Here is a 21,521-nt window from a genome sequence, read left to right on the forward strand (position 1 = left end):
ATAACAATATACCGTAATAAAAGTTATGTGAACGTGGCCTCTCTCTAAATATTTTACTATGCTGTATTCACCCTTATTCTTGTGAGATGGGAGATGATAAAACGCCTACCTGATGAGATGAAGTGAGGGAAATGACGTGGGCGCTGTGACGTAAAGTTAGGCTACTAGTGACCTTCTGATGATTCGTCAGAAGGAGGAGCATCTCCTTCCAGAGAGCAATTGTCCGCAGGTAATCGAAACTGCGGAAGGCGAAACTGCAGATGAGGATATTTAGTTCAAAGCCCAAAGAAACAAAAATAAGGGCAAAGTTAGGAAAATCGCAGAGCGCTTTCATTGAAGGGAATTATGTTTTGTAGTGTCACTGACTTCAGTGGCTGAAGAAACAGAATTCATTATATACAGAGAATATTTTATATACTCTAAGATTCCGTAAGATGGGATGTGTATGGGAGTTGTGTAATCAATTTTAAAACAGCACAAAAATATTTTTTACAGGGCGGTTCAAAGTACAAATATAGGAGGAGACCCATTTTCTTTGCTTTAGAAATTACATGTAAGAATCTAATAACATAAATTTAAAACTAAGCCCATGCGTAGGTACATGAAGGAGGGGGGACGTTTAATAACCTTTAACTGAATTAATTAACATACCCCATGTTGTGTGAAAAGGTAGTCATTCTTACTCAGTGTATTTCTGTTTAGGACTCAAATTCTAAGTGTAGTGGCCCAAAAAAATGTATAGATCTAAGCTGTCTGATATGATAGCTGCTAGAAACATGTGACTATTGAAATTAAAACCCAGTAAAATTTAAAACTCAGCTCCTCATTTGCACTTGCTACCCGCACGTGCTCAAAAGCCACACATCGCTAGTGGCTACTATATTAGAGGAAAGGACATCTTGCAGAAAGTTCTATTAGCAATCCTTTCTGCTAGTATAGGTTAACAAGGTTAACAAGGATTTCATGTGCATGTGGGGGAACGTTCAGCCAATTATTCCAAATTAGCATGCACCTGCTCCAAGTTTCTAAATACTTTTATTGTTACACACACATACACACAGAGCTGAGTCTTGACCATCATAAATCATCGTATCTTTATATCTTCCATAGTCACTGTTTTAATATTGGTGAAGCAAACTTTGAACCTGCTACTCAAAGGAGATTGTGATGTAATGAATATCTTAAAATAATTCTCACTATTGCACCCACAGACTTTTTCACTGAGGAACATAACATTTTTGAATGCTTGGTACTTTATTTAAACACACATATATACAAGGATGACAAAGGGAAACTCTGCAGAGTTGAACACAGTGGCTGCATGCATTGGGAGGATCGGCAGACTCTAGGTTTACAGGATGAAATTCGGGTTGAAAATAGGTAAAGACCAGAGAGCAAGTTTCATCTCCCATCACCACATAGAAGGGTCTTCCAGCCTGTCAAACACAAGAAGGAAAGCATGTGAGAGAAGCTTCCCAACTTCCTGGGAGGCTTTCAAAAGTGAGACATTCAGTTCTGAACTGAAAGATGATCAGGAACTGTTGAAAAGGCCCCTGTTGGCATTCTAAACAGGAGGTCATGTAGAATATCAGAGCAGAAGACAGCGGCGTAATATACAGAAACCCAGCTGAGTAGCTTTCACTCATGTTCACGGGAGTCTCAGGCAAATCTCAGAGGGAGTATTGAAAAGGCGCTGTATTTATCAAAGGAACCGAAGAACTCTGCAATATTTCTAAAGATCAAAACTACAGGAATCACACAAAATGGTAACAAGAAAGTTATTGTTACACAACTCTGAATATGCTTCTTTTGTTTTCCTGCAAGGCTTTTTATGTAGTAAGATGCTATTTTTATAAAGAACCCTTTTTAATAAAATAGCTTTCACAGGCAACTTCAAGGCTGTCAACTTTGGCCTCCTCCTAACTGCACATGATTGAGACTGTCCATCAGGATCCAATTAATTCTATTCCATGCACCAACTGTGAGACTTCAAGCCACAAAACAAACAGTAGCAGCAAGGTTGTTAAGTCTGGATGGTTCTTTTTCTTACGGAAATTACATAAGATCTACCCTAAACTTTTTACCACAGTAAGCATCACATGCATGTCAATGAAAGCTTAAGGGCATGTGTTTAGTATTAAAAATAACCTTTATGAATTTCCCACCTGCTTCCCTTGCATTTGCTGTTTAAATCTGGGTTGATACCTCCAGATACAAGAGTACTGGAGTTTTATTCCAGTCCAAATTGTTGTTTCCTTCAGAGAAAACAAACCTGACAGCTCTAGACCTGTACCTTGGCCCTGGCTGGCCCTTTCACAACAGAGGGATGGTGGGAGGGAAAGTATGTGGCTCAGCAGGTCACCCCTCTTGTTCTCTGGGGAGAACCCCAAGGAAGAGTGATACGCCAGTCATGCTCACTGAGTAAGTGTTCTAGTGACCTCTTCTGGGGAACCTGGTTCTTGACATTGTCAAGCTCTGGGTTTAGGCAGACAAGCTCCCACAGAAATGGAGGAACTATGTGCCCTTTGATCTTGCTCAGGGCAGAGACAGGAGGGATAGGACAGAAGAGCCAGGAAGTTATGAAAATGGAGGAGGGTCGGGCTGCTTTCCAGCAGCACTCATTGCTCATTGTCCACAGTGTTTCGAAAACACCAGCTGTACCTCTTCCCAAGACTAGGCCACACTCCCAGAAAGCCTCCAAGGTCACAGATAAGTCCCTAAGCATATTATGTCCTTAACATTCATTCCATGAATGCAATAAATTATTATGTGATATTGAGCTTAAAATATGTCAAAAAGTAAACAATAGCTGCCTCCCATGTGCCCCTCCCCACCCCGCCCCACCACCAAGATTTATCTACAGTTTCATGTAAAATGAGGAAGATTAGAGCAAGACCCATGAGTGACATATGCAGGACATCTAGACACTCCACATACCATATGAAAACTAAAGATTATCCCAGCCAAAGATGGACTATTGGTCATTTCAATATAGAGATGGGGACTTACCCTATGTTCTCTCAATTCTAACCCAGTTAGAAATTCTATATAGAGTCTTTTCTAAGGTAAAAGTCACTTATGTTAAAAATTTTCAAAGAAGCACCAAATAATCTGGGGTAGAAAATGATACCCCACAGAAGTTTAGAGATTTGCAAATTATTACGTGAAAACAAAGGTCCTCACTGCCCTGTGACCCATCTCCGTTTCTGCCCAAATACTACCTGGTCTGCAAGACCCATTCCAATGCCTCCCCCCCGCCCCAGCCCAGGCAGCCCTCTGGGATTTCCCTCTCCTGTGCCATCTTGAGCTCTGCAACAATGCCTTTCATACCTAGTTCTGGGAACATTTTCTGTGCTTTCTCTCATCAAGAGGTCTGAAATCAGTGTCTCAGGGCTAGATCGTTTTCCATACCTAAAAAAAAAAAAAAAAGGAAAAGAAAAAGAAAAAGTCCTTAAAGCAAATTTGAAATATTCATAAAAAGGAAAAATATTTTTTAAAAAAAGGAAGATAGTGTCCCACGTGGTTGATCATCTGTTAACAAGTAATCTAGGTATATGAAACAGACATTATCAGAAGTATGATTTCTAATTATATGTAATTTTGCTTAAATAATAATTTACCAGAATATTTGAACCAATCAAAATTCCTAGTCAAATTCTTGCCTTTTTATACTACCACAAACAATACATAGATAGACTTTTATAACTAAGTGACAGGAAATAAAAATATATTACAGTATGATTTTAAATGTTTCCATAATTAGTTAATTGGCTATAGTCCTGATGATATACAGCAGTTTAAACCTTAACAAAGAGACCAGATGATATTTCAGAAACAGCCCTGGGAAAAAAAATCAGCAGACAGAAGTTCTAGACCCACCTGTGTCTTCAAATCTCAGTTTTCTCATTTGTAAAAATAAAATCATAACTCACGCTTAAATTGGAGTTTTTGTGGAAATCCAATGAGAGCCACAATGTTTTGAAAGCGACAGACTAAAACACAAATGCAAGATATTGCTAATGAAATGCACTCATTCTTACAGAAAACAACAAACCTTGGTCCTGTATTTCCCATATTTGTTTGGGGTACCAAAAACTAAAAGCCTTCTCTCATGCTATGATTTTAATCTGCCCCGTAAATATAAAGGAATCTCACAGATCGTGGAAAGACCATGGAATCTTACTGGTCTTTTTTCTCCTAGAGCAGCATATGGATATAGGACTATATGTGAATGCAAGGGTGGTGTATGCTAATTTCTCCAGGTGAGTGAGTACATAGGTCTTTGCCTGTCTCTCTTTCTCACTGCTAAAGGGTCTGACAAGTCTATACCAAGATATATTTTTCCCTTTCTCAGAAAAGGCCTTGTATACCAGAAACCATATTGTTCACAAATGAAAAACTAGCCTGGATGGATTGATTAGCTACCAGGTAAAACAGCAAAACAAAGCCGTCAGAGGGTATAGCTATCAAGTACAATTAAATCTAAATTTTGGGGGAAGATTTCCTATTATTGCTCCTTTGCTGGGACTTAAGGAAGCAAAAACAAACTGCTCCCCCCCACCCCCATCATTTGTAAGATTTCCTCAACATTTTCCGGAGTTGTGATATCAAACTATAGACTGCTGCTTATACCTATTTATTCTGTTCATCAGTTGATTTTATTAATCTTAAAACTCTTGAGCAACTTCATTTATCTTCACCATGCTCCAGTGAATAAAACTGGCTAATATTTTCTCCAATTTACTAATAAAGAACCTAAATCTAGAATAGCAGAATTTGCAGTCCTAAAGTGGCACACAGGACAGCAACGTTCATTTTTCTTCCTTCTCTACTTAATTCTGGATTACCCTTCTTCTCTACCATGCTTTAACTGGCAAAGGTAAAGTCTCTAGGGAAAAAATTCTCAAACCTGGTTTCAATTAGTACAGCTGGGAAGCTTTTAAAACCTCTGTAAAGCCCGGGTCCCACCTCCGAGGTTCTGATTTAACTGGTCAGGGGTGAAGCCCACCACTAGTATATATATATATATATATATATTATTTATTTATTTGACAGAGAGAGAGTTAGTGAGAGCAGGAACAGAAGCAGGGGGAGTGGGAGAGGGAGAAGCAGGCTTCCTGCTGAGCAGGGAGCCTGATGCGGGGCTCGATCCCAGGACCCTGAGATCCTGACCTGAGCTGAAGGCAGACACTTAACGACTGAGCCACCCAGGCGCCCCTAGTATATTTTAAAAGCTTCCCAGGTGATTCCTATGTGTGACCAGGATGCAGAAAGACTAATCTAGGGCTGTGTTTCTCAATCTTGGCACTATATATGACATTTGGGGCTGGAAAATTCTTTGTTTGTGGGGGGCTGTCCTAGGCATCATAGGATGTTTAGAGTACGAAGTCAGCACGAGCTGAGAACCACTGATTTAGGGAACTGTAAAAGCCACATGTGGTAGATTTGTGCTCTAGAACAAACGATGCAGCTTTCAGAAGCAATGGACAGGGAGCATATAGCTTAAAAACTGAGTAGAAAGAGAGAATGTTATCAGCCTACCATTTGTGCCAAATAAAAACGTATGTTCACAAATGACACCGTAATTTTCGGTGCGCCTGGTTGGCTCAGTCGTTAAGCGTCTGCCTTCGGCTCAGGTCATGATCCCAGGGTCCTGGGATCGAGCCCCACATCGGGCTCCCTGCTCAGTGGGAACCCTGCTTCTCCCTCTCCCACTCCCCCTGCTTGTGTTCCCTCTCTCGCTGTGTCTGTCTCTGTCAAATAAATAAATAAAATCTTTAAAAAAAAAAAAAACGAACAAATGACACCGTAATTTTCAAAAATACAACCATGTGGGGATTGGGTGTGTGAGATGGGAAGGCAATGATACGGAATGGAGACAATGGGTGCAGATGACAAACCTCTGATGGTTTCTAAGAAGGAATTTATGTGAAGATGAGACAGAAAACTCTGGTTCAGAATCAACGCATTCCTACCTAACCTGAATCTCTTCCCAAGAAACTCAAGTCCCTTCCCTTTATTTTTTCCTTATCAAAGATGGAGATCACACTGGATGCTGATGGTAGTGACAATGTCCGAGGGAAATCGGTGGGAGTGCTCCGGTTTCATCACCCCTAAAAAGAAAAGCCTTCGTAAAATGTTCTTAGATTCATGACCTGTAAAATGGAGATAATTACATTCACTTCAAAGCTTTCAGGTGAAGACAGAATGAAATAATGCCTAGGGAAACATTTTGAAATGCTAAAGCTTTATACAGTAGTAAAGCTTTATAGCAATCATCTTTGCAGAAATAAGTTCTACTGTGTTAGAACTGACAAACTAAATAACCAACAAAGCTTTTCCTAGATAAACTACAAAATTAATATTTTTTATTTGAACAAGTTCTTTTCTCTGATCTATATGATAGCATAAGCAAGTATTTGAAGCATTTAACTTTCTGAGAAGTCTACTAGGATATAAAACATTATTGCTTTTTGCTAATTAAAATGAACCGACTTCAAGGTTCACAAACCAATACTATTTAATTCCGGCATTTTATGTATTTCTGATTCTATGTAAACTGGGACTTTTTCAGAAGTTTTTTAGGATGTCATACCCCTTTTTGATCAAACAGGGAAAAAATTTTATTTAATATAAATTCTCCCCACTTTGAATCCTTCCCAACTATTCCCTGACTTGTAAATAGTAGAAAGTATGGTAAAAACAAAAATAACACTTTACAAAATATAATTTAGACATGTTAACATTAATGTTTTTAAAGGGCTCACCCTTTTTAGCTTATCAAGGTCATTTGATACCAGTAATTAAAATAAGATATTGAATGACTTAGAACTAAGATGAACCAATTTTGGGAACAAATTTTAAATCCTATATTATAGTTAGAATGTGATTTTTTTTTTTTGCTTAATATTTGATGTTGAGAGTGAAGACATGACATTTAATTTTAGCTTTCTGAGGATTCAGAATAAAGTTTACAATTTCTCAAATTCCATGTAATCCCTGGGTTTATCCCAGCGTGACTAGTTTCTCCTTAACAAAGCACTAAGTGGGCACTTCCTTCTCAAAATTCACCTGCTAGAAGATGGGAAAAGTCTGCATTTTAGATCAACTGTTTTCATGCTAAATCTCTATTAGCATCAGGATTTTTAAGTAAAGGGCTGAGACTGGAAAAAAAAAAATCACTGTACAGAAGAAAAGAAACTAGCTCCATTTGTCTTTTCCTAAATACTGTCATTCAGTTTTGCTCTGGGCAGCTTGGAAAATCTGGCAGGGTCTTTGGCAACTCAGCTGTTTCCTGGTTGGTGGTGGTGGTTGTAGTTTCTCAACACTCAGCTCATTCCCTACAGCACTTCCCCCGAGCACTTCTGACCTTTTTTTGGGGGGGGGGGGTCCTTTCCCATCCAGGTTTCCAAACAGTCCCCCAACTGCTCTAAGAACAAAAAAGAGCAGGGAGTGAGTGGGAGAAGATGGACAGCAACACAGCCTAAGGAGCCTAAATCTGGGGGTCACGATTTTGTAACTATAGTTGCAGAGGGAAAGTGTTCAGTGCCCTACCCAATTATTCACTGCGAACTGAGTATGTGTCTGATACTATGCTGCCCAGGAATACAAGCAAGAACAAAAACTGGTCTCTGTCCTCTGAGATCCCCAGGATCTCCGGTTGTGAGACAGGGCGCTCCGGGAGTCCGTCCCGAGGAGCCCACCCACCTCTGCCTGGTGATGAGGTTGATGTAGTGCCGCAGCGCTGAATAGTATCTGGCCATGTCCTCCGCCGGCGCGTCCTCTCCGGGGTTGTCTGGCTTGGAGGGGTACGCCTCAGCCAGCGCGCCCAGGCACACAAGCAGGGACAGAGCGAGGGTCAGTCCGGAGAGCCCCAGTCGCTTGCTACCCAGCATCTGCGGGCACAGAAGGCGCAGCGGAGAAGAGTGGGAATGGAAAGGACACACGCCTCGAACCTCCCTCCCTGGTCTCCCTCCCCGCCCTCTCCCCACTACCACTCGTGACCCCTCAATCCGCGCTCAACCCAGTCCCTTAGAGGAAGCGGAGCAGCACTCGGCTTACTAACGGCAACATCTGCCTTGGCCGGATCCCCCTGTTCCACCCGAAAAGTCCGCGCAAATTCCGTCCAAGTCGCTGGACCCAAGAGTCGCGCGCAACGAGAGGCGCGGGACTGGGGGCCAGAGCCAGCCGGCGCCAGTTTAGATACTCTAAAAACAAATGTAGAAGTTGCTCCCCGTAGGTTAAGGAATTGTCACTTTCCTACCCTTTTCCCCAAACCCCCGTCGGAGGAGAAAAGTTTCTTCTCCAATGCTCGTGGTCTGTCTTGCTGCAAGAGATAGTTAGAGCTGAGATTCCTTCGGGGTGACAATTTGGGGGAGAGAGGAGAGAACTGCTTTCCCGGCAGTAGTCTCGGTTCGGATCCCAAGGATCCGGGAAGGTGATCCCTCACTCAGGGGGAGCTGCCTGGGAAACATCCATCCAGGCAGGGACCCCCGAGGAAACTGCCACCTGCCCAGAGTTGGGGTCGCGTCCCCCTGCAAGTCCTCCCGAAGATAACCCAGAGGGACCGCGCAGCCGGGAGGGTACGGAAGCAGCGCGGAGTTGCAGTTGGAAAGGACCAGAAGCAGCAAGTGGAATTTAGCCTCCAAGATCGGCCACCGCGCGTCGGGTCAGGAGAGGACAGAGCGCGGCGCGCTGGGGTTGGGACGCCGGGCGCGACCCTCCCGGGGCCCCAGAGCTCCCCCGAGGGTGAGCCGGCGCCGTCCCCCGCTCCCGCCCCAAGCCGAGCGGGTCGTGGCACTCACGGTGGCGGGCGAGCGGGCGGGCGTGGCTGGGCGGCGAGCGCTCTGCGGTCAGGTGCGCCTCTCCGAGGGGTGAGTGCCGGCGGACCGGGTGCGGAGAGCAGGTCGCGACAGGGCTTTTATGGCGCTCCCTCGCCGCGGCAGGAGGGGCCTCGGGCAATCACGTTCGGGTGACTCCCACCCCGCCATTTCCCGCCCCCGACTGGCGGGGGCGGGGGGAGGGGGCTGAAGCCGCAGTCGCTCCAGTGGCGGCTCCTGTGGCCACCCGCACCCCAACTCCTGGACCCAGGCCCTGCCCGGGGAGGGGGTTCCTGGAGAGGTGCGAGCGTGGCCGAAGCCCGAGTCCCTGACCTCACGCGGCGCCCAACCCGGCTTTCCTTCACACCCCGTCTAGTCCTGCTAGAGATACGAGCAGCCCAGATCTACTGTGTCGCTTGTCACTGAGACCACCAACTCTATGGGCGCCAAGGTAGGGGATACATGAATCCTCTACTTGGTGGAGCATCTCCGGGACCCGCGCGGCAGAAGCGCGGGGCACAAATCCTGAGTAGAGACAACTTGGTGCACAGATCTTCCTGAGCGGAAAACTGGCCCAGGGCGCCTGTCCGAGGTCCCGAGTTTAGTGGCCCCCAAATGGCCCCCTCCTCCACTCAGGGTCTTAGAATGGGCTTCTGTGGCTTCGGTCCCTTTCCCCAGCTTCTTTTTCAAGGGGATCAGCCCACCCCAAGTACTCGCCCAAATGCTAGGAGCCCGGCTCCATCAGGACTGAAAGAGTGTGGCGATTGAAAAGTCCCCAGTAGTGGGACACGGTAAACCCACTTTCTCTCTTTGCTGGGAAAGAGCGGCGTTTCGACCATCTGGACACCCATTAAAGCGCAATCGAACGAAAAATTCTGACCCAAAGCTACCCGGTAGTTAAATGAACAGGAATTTCTCCTTTATTAGCCCTTGGATAGTTACAAATACTTTCATTAACGTTGATTGAGAATGGGGGTTCTCACTGAAATGAACAGGTTAAAAAAAAAAAGGATCACCATTAATTGGCACATCACGTTAAACCTGTTGAATGAATATGAAAGATTCAGAAAACCATTTTTTACCGGATCAGGATTTTATATCTTAAATGTTGCCTGAATGAATACTCCTGGAAGTCCAACTCTCTAAATAAAACGGCATGTTAGGAAATTAAAGTGCGAAGGTACAAGCTATTTTAATGTTAAAATCCCAAGTGATTCTGTTAAACTTTCTGTGCTGTTTCCACCGCACTGAATTAAGTATCAATTACTGCGTGGCTAGCTCTGTGCTCCGGTGTTCTCTCTCATTCTCTCTCTCTCCCTGCCTGTGTGTGTGTGTGTGTGTGTTAGAAATTTTGAGGGCCACATCCCTTTCACTTAGGTGAATGCTTCTCTTTCCATATTGCACAAACATATGACAGGGACACAAATATCAGGGCTCTCAGAGTTGTTCCAGGGTACTTATGTCTGGTAAAGTTAGAACAAAGCACCTTCTCACTTAGAGCTCTTTCTTGATAAGAGGAAAAGCTCCGTCCAGTTTTCAATAAATAATCTTATTTTTAGAGTGTATCATAGATACACATCAGTTATCCCTTAGAAGGAGTCATTGAATTTGGGAGAAATCCCTTCTAAGGAGATGCACCATTCTTGAGTGAGGGGAAGGCTGGGGACATTTGATTAATTGAGCTTACAATAACACCACTGGTATCCAAAACTAAGAGCTGATTCTCAGGGTTCAGCATTTAGAGGCTAAAACCTGGAGCCTAGCGCCCGAGGTGTATCCTTACATCCTTATCCCTTCCCTCCAGTGCCAACAGCATCCTCTGGCTTTGGGCTCTGAGTATTCCATCTCTTCTCTCGGGACTTTGCTCCATTAATTGCCTCCTCTCTTTTCTACAGTTTTCTATGCTTACACATATATACTTACAGCTTATAAATTTGCTTGAGTTTGCTCCATGAAAGAAACAAATGAAAACCAAAATTCCTCAAAAGCAAAAAGACAGTCATTCAACCAAGCATCTCCTAGAGCCTGAACCATTTCTCTCCTTCATTTCAAAATCAAGTGTATTTATTTATATGTATATGTATCCTTAGCAGCTTTATTGAGATACAATTGAGTTATGCTAATCTGTAAGGGTTTAAAATATCCCATTGGTTGTATTCTTACATACATACTCTGTGAATTCATCACCACAGTCAAGGCAGTGAACTTACACACCACCACCAAAAGTTTCCTCATATCCCTTTGGTGCAGACATTTGTGCCATTTTCTGTCCCTCACCCAGGTAATCATTTTTATTAATTTCTTGTGCATCTTTCCTGACTTTCTTTATGCAAATAAAAGCAAAAATGAACATACGTTCTTATATTTTTCCTTTTTTATAAACAAAAGGAACATATACACTGCTCAGCACCTTAATTTTATTATTTAATACCATATCTTAGACATCTTCCCACTTAGACCTTAAAAGATTATTAACTCAATCTCAAGCCCCTCTCCTCTCCTTGGAGGATGGGGGAGTGGAGCTGAAAGTTCCAAGTTCCAAACATGCCTTGGCTTTCTGGTGACCAGCCCTCATCTTGAAACTATCTAGGGTCCCCAAGCCACCAGTCAGCGTGTCAGCAAACAAAGAGATTCTCACTTCAGACATTCCAAGGGTCTTAGAAACTCTTTTGTCAGGACCCATGGTTAAAGACCAAATATAAGAACAAAAGATACTCCTAGCACCCTTATCACTCAAAAAATTACAAGGGTTTTAGGAATTCTAGACCAGGAACTGGGAACAAAGACCAAATGTATTCATTATACCACAGGTGGTCAGATCAGGTCTCATTGAAAAGGTGACACTGAGCAAAGACTTGAAGAAAATGAGAGAATAAGTCAAGGCAAAACAAAACAAAACAAAACTGGGCCAGAGACATCAGAGGCTAAGGAAAACCTAATGTAAAGACCTTAGGGCAGGATGTGCCTGGGAGGGAGTAAGGGATGAAGGTAAGAATGATTCCAGATTTTTGGCCTGAGCAACTGAAAGGATGGTGTTTCCTCCAACTATAATGCAGACTGCTGTAGCTGGAGTAGGTTTGGTGTTGGCAATGGGAGTTCTGCTGAAGATGCCTTAAGATTTTGTTGTCTACTAGACCTCAAGGGGAGGTGTCAGTTATATGTATGAATCTGGAGTTAAGGAGAGAGATCTAGCCTTGAGTTATAAATTCAGGAGTTGTTTGACTTTCGGTGACATTTAATGCTGTGACAATAGATAAGATTAACAAGGGACTGAGTAAGGGAAGAAACAAGAAGAGCCCCAATCCAGTCCTGCAGTGAGCCGACACTGAGAAACGAGATGAGAAGGAATGAACATAGCCTGAGATGGAGGGACAAGAGAGGTGGAGGAAAATAGAATTTGATGGTTTGTGTCCTTGAAGCCAAGTGCAAATTTTTTCTTCAAGGAAGAGGAAGTGAGCGTCTGCATCAGCTGCTGCTGAAAAGTAAAGTAAGACAGAGACTGACATCAACCACTGTCTTGAGCAACATGGGGTTCTGACAAGAGCACTTTTGGACTGGCAGGGTTTAAAGGAGAAAGAGAGGAAAGATATTGGAGACAAGTCATCCTGAGAATTTCAGAGCAAAGAGGAGTAGAAAAAACAGGGCAGTAACTGGTGAGAGAAATAGGGTGGAGAGAAAAGTCTTTCAAGGTGGGGGAAAGGAGCATGTTGGCCTGCTGAAGGGAATGATGGGAGAGGAGTAAAAAGACAGCAAAGGGGAGCTGTAAGTGTTATGTATTAGGGATTTATCCATTTGTGAAAAGAGTTGCAAATATTTACATGTAGCTTGTCATTCTCCTTTCAACTTTGCTTAAGGTATTGTTTTCGCCTTGTAGAAGTTTTAAATTTGTAGTTGAATGTATTAATCATTTCCTTTGTGGCTAAAAGAGTTTGGAGTCTTAGTTTAAAAGACCCCCAGGTGTCTCAGGGGTTGTAAACTACGGCTTGAGGGCCAAATCCAGCCCTTCACTTGTTTTTGTAAATGGCTGGGGTTTTTTTGGCTACCCACCTAGTGCCATTCCTGCTTTCTTTTTTGCTAACAGACCCGAATTTGATTCTGACATAGGCATTTCCAGCCAAGATTCTGGATTATGGTAACTCTCTTGCCTTTGTCAGTGACTGGTTTAGGGGTGAACATGTGATCTCTTTCTGGCCAATGAAATACTGGGATAATCAGCTGGGAGTTTTTAGGGAAGTGTGTCTTCTCTGAAAAAAAAGAAGCATATCCTTGGCCATGATTCCTCTCTCTCTTCATTCTTTGAATACTGTTGAGTGCAGAGGTGGATCTTAGAGCTGTGGCAGCCATCTTGTGCTCTTGAGGAGCAATACTGCAAATACACTGAGAGGACAGAATGCAAAGATCAAAAGGGCTGAAATCCTTGATGAAGTCAGTGAACTGCCAAACTAATTTTGGGACTGCCCACCATTGCATATCTCCTTACGTAATTAATAGTTGTCCACATGGTTTAAGCCATGCTGGGTTTTCTGCTACTTACAGTCAAAAGCATTCCTAATTAGCAAACTCAGCTTCTAATTCTTGGTTTTCTTTTCTTTTCTTTTCTTTTTTTAATTTTTTTTTTAAAGATTTTATTTATTTATTTGACAGAGAGAGAGACAGCGAGAGAGGAAACACAAGCAGGGGGAGTGGGAGAGGGAGAAGCAGGCTTCCCGCGGAGCAGGGAGCCCGATGCAGGGCTCGATCCCAGGACCCTGCGATCATGACCTGAGCCGAAGGCAGACGCTTAATGACTGAGCCACCCAGGCGCCCCTAATTCTTGGTTTTCTTTACCATTTTTCCTCTATTCCTTTTGGTATTTTGTTCTTTTTTATTTTCAGGTTATTTATTTTTTGATAATGGAAACCTCAGTTTGAGCCTTATATTTACCTTTCTATGTGTAACACATTTTCCTTGACTCCTCCTAGGCCTAACTTAGGCCTGTTATACTAATGGCTTGTGTTACATCTGCTTTTCTGTTGTCTGAGAAGGTGGTGAGGATGAAACTGAGACAGGGTTAGGGAAGAAGGGTGGGACCAGAACTGTGGGTATCACAGCTGGGGGATTTTGTCACTGGAGACTTTCTCTGTTGTTTAGTTAAAAGTTCTTTAAAAAAGGGGTGCCTGGGTGGCTCAGTTGGTTAAGCGACTGCCTTGGGCTCAGGTCATGATCCCGGAGTCCCGGGATCGAGTCCCATGTCGGGCTCCCTGCTCAGCAGGGAGTCTGCTTCTCCCTCTGACCCTCCTCCTTCTCATGCTTTCTGTCTCTCATTCTCTCTCTCGCAAATAAATAAAAAATCCAAAAAAAAAAGTTCTTTAAAAAAAAAAAAGATTTATTTATTTTAGAGATAGAGCAGGTGAGAGTGGCAGAGGGAGAGAGAATCTCCAGCAGACTCCCCGCTGAGCATGGAGCCCAACCAGGGGCTTGATCTCACAACCCTGAGATCATGACCTGAACCAGAACCAAGAGTCAGACACTTAATCGACTGTGCCACCCAGGCGCCCCTAGTTAAAAGTTCTGTACTGAGGTCCGTTCTAAATAGTTGAGGGTATATCTGGTCCATCAAGAAGAGCCTTTGGGTTTCAGATTGTTCAACAGATTCCAGGTGAACCCAAAGCCTCCTGTTCTCTGAAAGATAAGCTGCTTTAGGTGATAATTTTCTCCCCTCCCCTCCGTATTATCTCCCCTGCTCCCCTCTGGGGTATAGGTGGAAAAGGCATGGAAAAATAGGCAAACTAGGAGTTCATCACATTTGTCCCTTCCCTGTTTATATTCTGTGTTTCTCCCAGCTAATAAAACAAGTAAACAAAAAAATGCCAATTCTTAGCAGTTCTTCCCATCTCTATTGTATGAATAGCTATTTCTTGCTCATGGTAGAGAGAAACAACCATTTAAAGACCCTCCTGACAAGTTTCTTTTGAGCTTCCTCTCTAAATCCTATCCTTCACACCATCTGCCTACTTCCCTGATAATTGGGGTTATCAGTTTTTTCAGAACTTTATGTTTTCACATTTTTCTTCACTGTACTGCTTGTGAAGGAATCAAGTAGAAACTACAGCCAATTTCCAGAATGTTCTCTCTGTACATGATATTTTTAAACTTACATTATGAGACTGTTCTTTCCTTAGTTTGGTTGCTTCTTTTCTTTCGTTCTTTCTTTTTTTTTTTAGCTATTCTTATTTTTTGTGTGTGTATTTTGTTACATTTGAGAGAAGACAAATCCCTTGATCCCGTATGTTCTTTGCCAGCTTCTCTGTGAAGCTGAAACAGGGTTCACCGACAGCACTACTTCTATCTCTGTGTATTTTTAGCAGTGTCTAGCAATACATGTACAAGAGAACTGGGGCAATTATGAAGATTATTTGGACCAAAATTACCCCAAAATTTATCTGAAACATCTAGATAATTGCAGGAAAATATCATTTGTTTAATTTGAAAGTATTCTGATGATAGCTATAATTCTCTCCTCCATTCTGCATGTGCAGGCACGTACTGAAGATTCCAAAATAGCACCCATAGTGCTGAGTTGAGACTAGCTTTGTGTCTCTGACCAGTCACAGAAGGGTTTTTTTTTTTATTGTTATTATTATTAGCTCAAGTCCCATGCTTCTAGTCACAAGAACCCATACAAAGCAGAATACTTACTTCACTGAGAAAAGAACCTTAAACATGATTGTGGGAATGAAAAGCACATTTTGCCACACTGAAGGCAGACATTCTGGGAAGATATTGATTTCCTAGTGTGTAGATGGTTCAAATGCTGTGTAGAGCAAGCTGCACGCCCGGTGACAGCCCTAACTATCTGCTAGGCTTATTGAGGGGTCTTGTCTTCAATTCTGATAGGATTGGGTTTAAAGAACGTTCAGTTTCCCGCGTGAGGATGTGTCATTTCCATTTTGGAGGATGTGGATAGCGTGGATTGGATGTCCCTAGAGACCCACTGCAGGACACTTCCAGCCTCCCAGGACTCCAGAGCCTGGAATGTGGCCATCGGTTTCCTAGCCTCGCTTGCTTCTAGGGTGCAAATGTGATTTAGCTCAGATCCAGTTGCTTGAGATCTTGATTCATAACATGGAGATGTCCCATATTCTCCTTGTATATTATTAAACATAAAGAAGTTTTAAATAACCCTGAGTTATGAAAGAACTAAGTTATGTGGGGAGAGAAACAGGCTGTGAATATCCTCTTTGTAACCCAAATGGAGGTGGAAGTAGTATGATCTGGAGCAGATGGCTCTGATGGAAGATTCCAGTTTTTGCTGCTTCCTAACTGAGGCAAAGGTAGCAGTGTTCTTGGTGGGCTGGTTCTGTGGTGAGGTTTTGAGAAAGAGTCATTTCTGGAAGTTCAACCTAGGGTCTGCTTTTTTAGCACTTAATTCCAAAGAGTCTATCCTTTAATAAATCCTTTTCTGCATCATGCAACTGGAACAGATTCCAAACCTGAATTAAAAACTCTGATCACCTTCAGGACCATGAGAGAAACAGTACAAAGTTAGAGATCTTGCTACCACAGATTGGGTCTCTTGAGTCTCAGAGAGGGGAAATGCAGGCCTCCATGTGGTGTTTCTCCACATCCAGCTCCTTCCATGGGTCCATTTAAACTGATGGAAAATGGTCCTGTGGGAAACTTAGGGGATCATTCTCAGAGATGCAAGCTATTGGAATGGCAGCTGAGGTGTCATGGGGTGAAGGTACATAAAGAGCCATGGAACGCCCTCTGACTTACTAACAGGAATGTCATCTCAGAGCATGTCTCAGAACCTTCCTTCTTAAAGGATACTCTCTTGGGATGGTTTGGCTGAAAGTAATAGACAACTCAGGTTCAGCTGTCTAAAATCATAAAGAAAATGTGTAATCTTACAAAATAAGAAGTTCAAAGATAAGGCACCTCTACTGAAGGTAATTCTGCAGTTCAGTTATATCAACAAGAGCCAGGTTCTTTCCACTGTCCACTCCACTGTCTAGGTATGATGGATTTACAGACCAGCTGCCCCCACAATTGTTAAATGTCTACCCGAACTCCAGTTGCATCCAAACATATTGACATCCTTTCAAAGACAATAATTTGTCTGCTTTGTCATTCCTTAATGAACATCAACTGCCTCCCCACCTCACCCTGGTCTCCTGCTATTACCAAAACTATAGCAACAAGTAACTTTGGACATCTGTCTTTGCTCATGTGTATAGATATAACTGTTGAAGTCCTAGAAATGGAATTTCTTGGTCAAAGCAAGCATGCATTTGAAATGTTGATAGCTCTTGTCAAAGTGCCTTCCCAAGAGATGTTTCAATTATAATGTATGAGAGGGTGTACTTCTACAGATGTTCAGGGGCTGTTTCTGTGAACAGTTGATCAGAGGTACCTGAGGTGAGGCAGAGGAATATGCCTGCTTACATTTGTGGTCCCTCCATCTGGCCTCAGGACAGAATGAAAGACATTATCTTTCCAAATTGAAAATCCATGTTTATGCCCAAAGTACTTGCCTCTTTGTAGTTTGCTCCATAGTAACACTAGAACCCAAGGGAAGTGAAAACTAACTGAGCCACAAGGCAAAGCAGGCTAGAGAATTCTGTTGTTCCTATTAAGCTGATAAGAGTTAGGGAAAGGCTATTTTCACAGAGTTTCCAAACTCTGATGAGCTCACCAGAAGTGTTTTTCAAAATACCAATGGGTCCAATTGTCTCAGTGTTAGTTCAAGGGAAGTTGTTTTGTTTTTTTTTTAATTTATTTATTTATTTTAGGGAGAGAGAGAGAGAGAGCATGTAAGCAGAGGGAAGGGCAGAGGGCAGAGGGTGAGAGAAAAGCAGACTCCCTGCTGAGTGTGGAGCCCACCGAGGGCTTGATCCTAGAACCCTGAGATCATAACCTGAGCCAAAATCAAGAGTCGGATACTCAACGAACTGAGCCACCCAGGCGCCCCTCAAGGAAATTTTTTTTTTTTATCTTCAAGTAACTTTAAAGTTCAAATTCTGAAATACAACTTTTCCCTTTACTGAATTCTGAAGGTTTTGCATAATTGGGAAGGAAAGACTTAGGTTTTATAAATATATTTTAGCACCGTAAGAATGGATCAATTTGCAATCTTTACCAGGAATGTCAATGCATGATATTCCAAATCACTTTTTCTTGCTCTTTTGCTTATTTGAGAAATTAAGATAGTGCTTGATTATACATTTGGAAACACTTATTTTAATTGTTGAAGTCTCTTTTTCGATCCAAATTATTTTTTGTTCCCTTGTTGGGTACTGGTAGAGATCATTTAAAACCAACTAAGTAAGAGGCTCTCCAGGAGTAATTGAAGAAGCACACACTGTATGTACCTTCAGCTGTTCCTCCCAGATCTTCAGAGGATCATCTCTGACTCAGAAACCCATGGCAGTCTACCCATGAGAACACTATTCTTAAATTTCAATGTTATAGCTAATATCGTCACCTCATCAGGTAATTGTCTCCAGTGGGATGAAATTAGGCCAAGAAATCAAACTTCTCTAACCTCATTCTGAGGCTTGATCTTGACACTCATGTTTTATCTTCTTTCCTTCCAACAGGCCACAGGCTACCTTCAGGCCCCACTGTGACAATAGTCCTCGAGCAATGTTGTTTGCAGGCATGTTTTTGCCCCAGTACTTCCTTTCAACATCCTTTGATGGCCATTTTATTTTATTTTTAGGACAGAAACTAGGATAGATGGCCCCAAATATAGTAATGACATCCCTGAATCATGGTGCCTCGATTAATTAATGTTGGAGAGTTATCTAACTAAGGCACATCCACAGGTCACATTCTGGGCCTCCAAAACCACTCCCTACAAACTCAGCATTTCATAGCTAGACAGTTTTTTTACTTTCTTCAAGTGGGCCTCTTTGCTAACTCATACCAGCTTTCTCAGTTAGCTCCATTAGCAGGTGAACTTACCCTACTGAAATTTATTTTAGCATATATTTGCCATATGCTATGGGCATTTTTGACTTACAGATAGAGATATAAGTTAAGATTATGTTTTACACAAGTTCCATAAAACCTGATGAAGCAGGACTAATACAAAGGAGGGACTTATTTGCCCTATGTGAAAAGGAGTCTAGGTTTAAGCAAATAAGGGCCCCTACAGCAACTCAAAAATACCAAAAAGGGACTATGCTCTTTCTCTTCCTACTCCATTATCCTGAGGATGACTGATGTACCTTCAGCATCAAGCTCCAATTCTAGTCAGGAAGAAAGAGGAAACAGAAGAGGCAGAACCCACTAACTTGAGCTTATGTCTTAGCCACCAGATCTCACATGGCATCTCCTAGCTGCAAGGGACTCTAGCAAGGTAACTTTTAGCTTTCTAGCTTCTATGGTAGAGAGACATGGAAGGATGGGTCTCAAGTGGGCCAATTTACACTGTGTACCTAGTAGGCTTGTGCCTTCTGGTATCTGGTTGTACTCATTCCAGGTGTGGTTTTTATTGTTCATCACTGAGAGATAACAGCTACCACTTCCCCTTCTGCTGCTGAGATGAGGCATTCAAGACCAAGATGTAAACAGTCATTGTGGGTCACTTAGAATTTTTCTAAATCACAGAATGAACACAATGATTAGATGTCAGAAAACCTGCATTTTAATCTTGTGTTATTTGTCCTAAAATGTCTCATCACTTCACCTTTCTGAGTCCTACTCTCCCATCTACAAAATGGAAGAATTGGGCATCAACCTTCTGTTCTTCTCTCTCACACAGGATTGCAAATGTCTGCTATGAAACCATCTCTCCCCTATGTTACCATGAGGACTTGCAGAGGCCAGGCCAAGAGAGGAAGTCTCAACATGCTGCCCATCATCCTCATCTCCTCTCTCTCCCAGTCATCTGTTAGGACCTCCCAGCACTTGGGCAGGGAGAACTGAGGGGTGTTTAATAGGAAGTTAGGACCTGTGTAGTAAACTGTTGTCATTGCCTCTATGTGCCTTGTGCCTTAAAGGTATGAACTAGTCCAGTCTTTCTTACTAGAACCACAAGCCCCACTTCAGATAGTTAGGGCTTCTCTGAGATCACAAGAATAACCTAGAGGTCAAGCTGTCGAACTGGTATTATCTGCCAGCTTTTAATTGCCTCTTGTCCCAGCATGTTCCAAGAGGCTGCCTTAGAGGCAGAGCCTCCATTCTTGATATGAGAAGCCTTTCCCCGGCCCATACCTATACACAGAGCTCCTACTTCAGTCTGTAAAATACTTCCACAACTTGTTTAACTGCCCAGAAGCTCGCAGTATTGCTGGAGATAGAGGTGTCCAAATACGCAAATGGATGCAACTACTGTAACTCCTCTAAGTAACTTGGCACCCATTTGGGGGTGTGGGTTTTACAGCTGATTTTCAGATATTTTCTACTGTGACTGTCACTGGTTTCCCCTTTCAACTTCATTCAGACCAGTCATTTTTCATTTTGCAACTGGCTTACCTATATCACGGGTATAAAGTGGTTGGTCACATAAATTCTGTTTAGTACAATTTAGTCAGAGGGTAGGCTTTAGTCTTAGGGTCCTTTCAGACCATGACTATCCTATAAGATGTTCAAGCCTTCTCTTCTAGTGGGTAGTCCATAAGAGAAGGGGAGGGGGAGAGCGTGCAAGGCAGATTATTGCGGGATTGACCAGAGACTGTGTCTCCAAACACAGTGGGCTCAGAGAATAACAGGCTGACCCTGTGGGTGGGGGAGGAGGGGCCTCCGTGGCCATGGCTTCAGGGAAAGCCTAGAGCTGAGTCCACTCTCTGAGACTCTCGGAGTCTACTAAAACATTCTCCTTTCCTCAAAATGGGTGGCTCCTGCCTTTCCTCTCTGGCCATTATTGTTTATCTAAAATTTTCCATGGCATGAGGGAAAGAATCAGGAGACATTATAGATCAGACACTCCTCTGAAACTATACATCTGAAAATTTCAGTCTTGTATTGCCTTTGTTTTTGTTTGAAGGGCTGGGGATACAGAGAAGAGAAGAGATCCTAGCATGAGTTCTTAATAAGGGGCTCATAGGTAGAATTCAGGATGTCTGTGAACGTGAATGAATAAATATGTCTTTGTTGTCACTAACTCTAACTACAGTTTAGTATTTCCTTCATTTATGAAAGTGGGCAATGACCACAGCCCTGACTTGGACCAATAGACAGTAAGTTTCACATCACATTAAAGTTGATGCAGAAACTTCAAAATAGCACTACGCTCATGAAACTTTGAAAGTGTGCTGATTATTAGACCTACCAGTAGATCTTGTTATTAATGCATTAATAATGAAGTGTATATCTGATTATATCACATTAAAATACTCGGCAACTATATTTCAATATTAATATTTTCTTTGTAATCCTACATATGTTGTTACACATTTAAAAGCTTTTTTCTAAGGAGGGATTTCACCAAACTACCAAAGCAGTCCATGGCACAAAAAAGAAGTGTAAGGACCCCTGCCCTGGGGATACAATATATAGAACACATATAGAACAGAGATGGAGGAAAAACGTACATTAAAATGGACACAGATTACCCTGCTAACTACAGTACAAAAGAACCAAACGTAAACCAATGTGCAAATCAATCTAACCGTATTGCTCCAGACCTCATTAGCATGTGGATATAAGTGCGGTCATGTTAATACTAACAACCACATTTCCTTTGCACCTGCCAGCTAATGTAGTGTCTCCCAC

The 21,521-nt window shown here is 42.6% G+C and overlaps 1 protein-coding gene across 1 annotated transcript; it reads right to left on the bottom strand.

Moving 5' to 3' along the window:
* Positions 1-1,235: 1,235 nt before the first annotated feature.
* On the bottom strand, positions 1,236-8,922 carry NPY (neuropeptide Y). Its single transcript, XM_045865128.3, has 4 exons — positions 8,805-8,922; positions 7,708-7,895; positions 3,331-3,411; positions 1,236-1,436 (listed from the first exon to the last, which is right to left on the bottom strand). The coding sequence occupies exons 2-4, from the start codon at positions 7,893-7,895 to the stop codon at positions 1,412-1,414; spliced, it is 294 nt and encodes a 97-aa protein (XP_045721084.1). The 5' UTR covers positions 8,805-8,922; the 3' UTR covers positions 1,236-1,411.
* Positions 8,923-21,521: the final 12,599 nt, after the last annotated feature.

The sequence above is a fragment of the Mirounga angustirostris genome, unplaced genomic scaffold, assembly GCF_029215605.1.
Source record: "Mirounga angustirostris isolate CCGP_5_RB_7025 unplaced genomic scaffold, mMirAng1.0.hap1 SCAF_12, whole genome shotgun sequence".
Classification (NCBI taxonomy): domain Eukaryota; kingdom Metazoa; phylum Chordata; class Mammalia; order Carnivora; family Phocidae; genus Mirounga; species Mirounga angustirostris.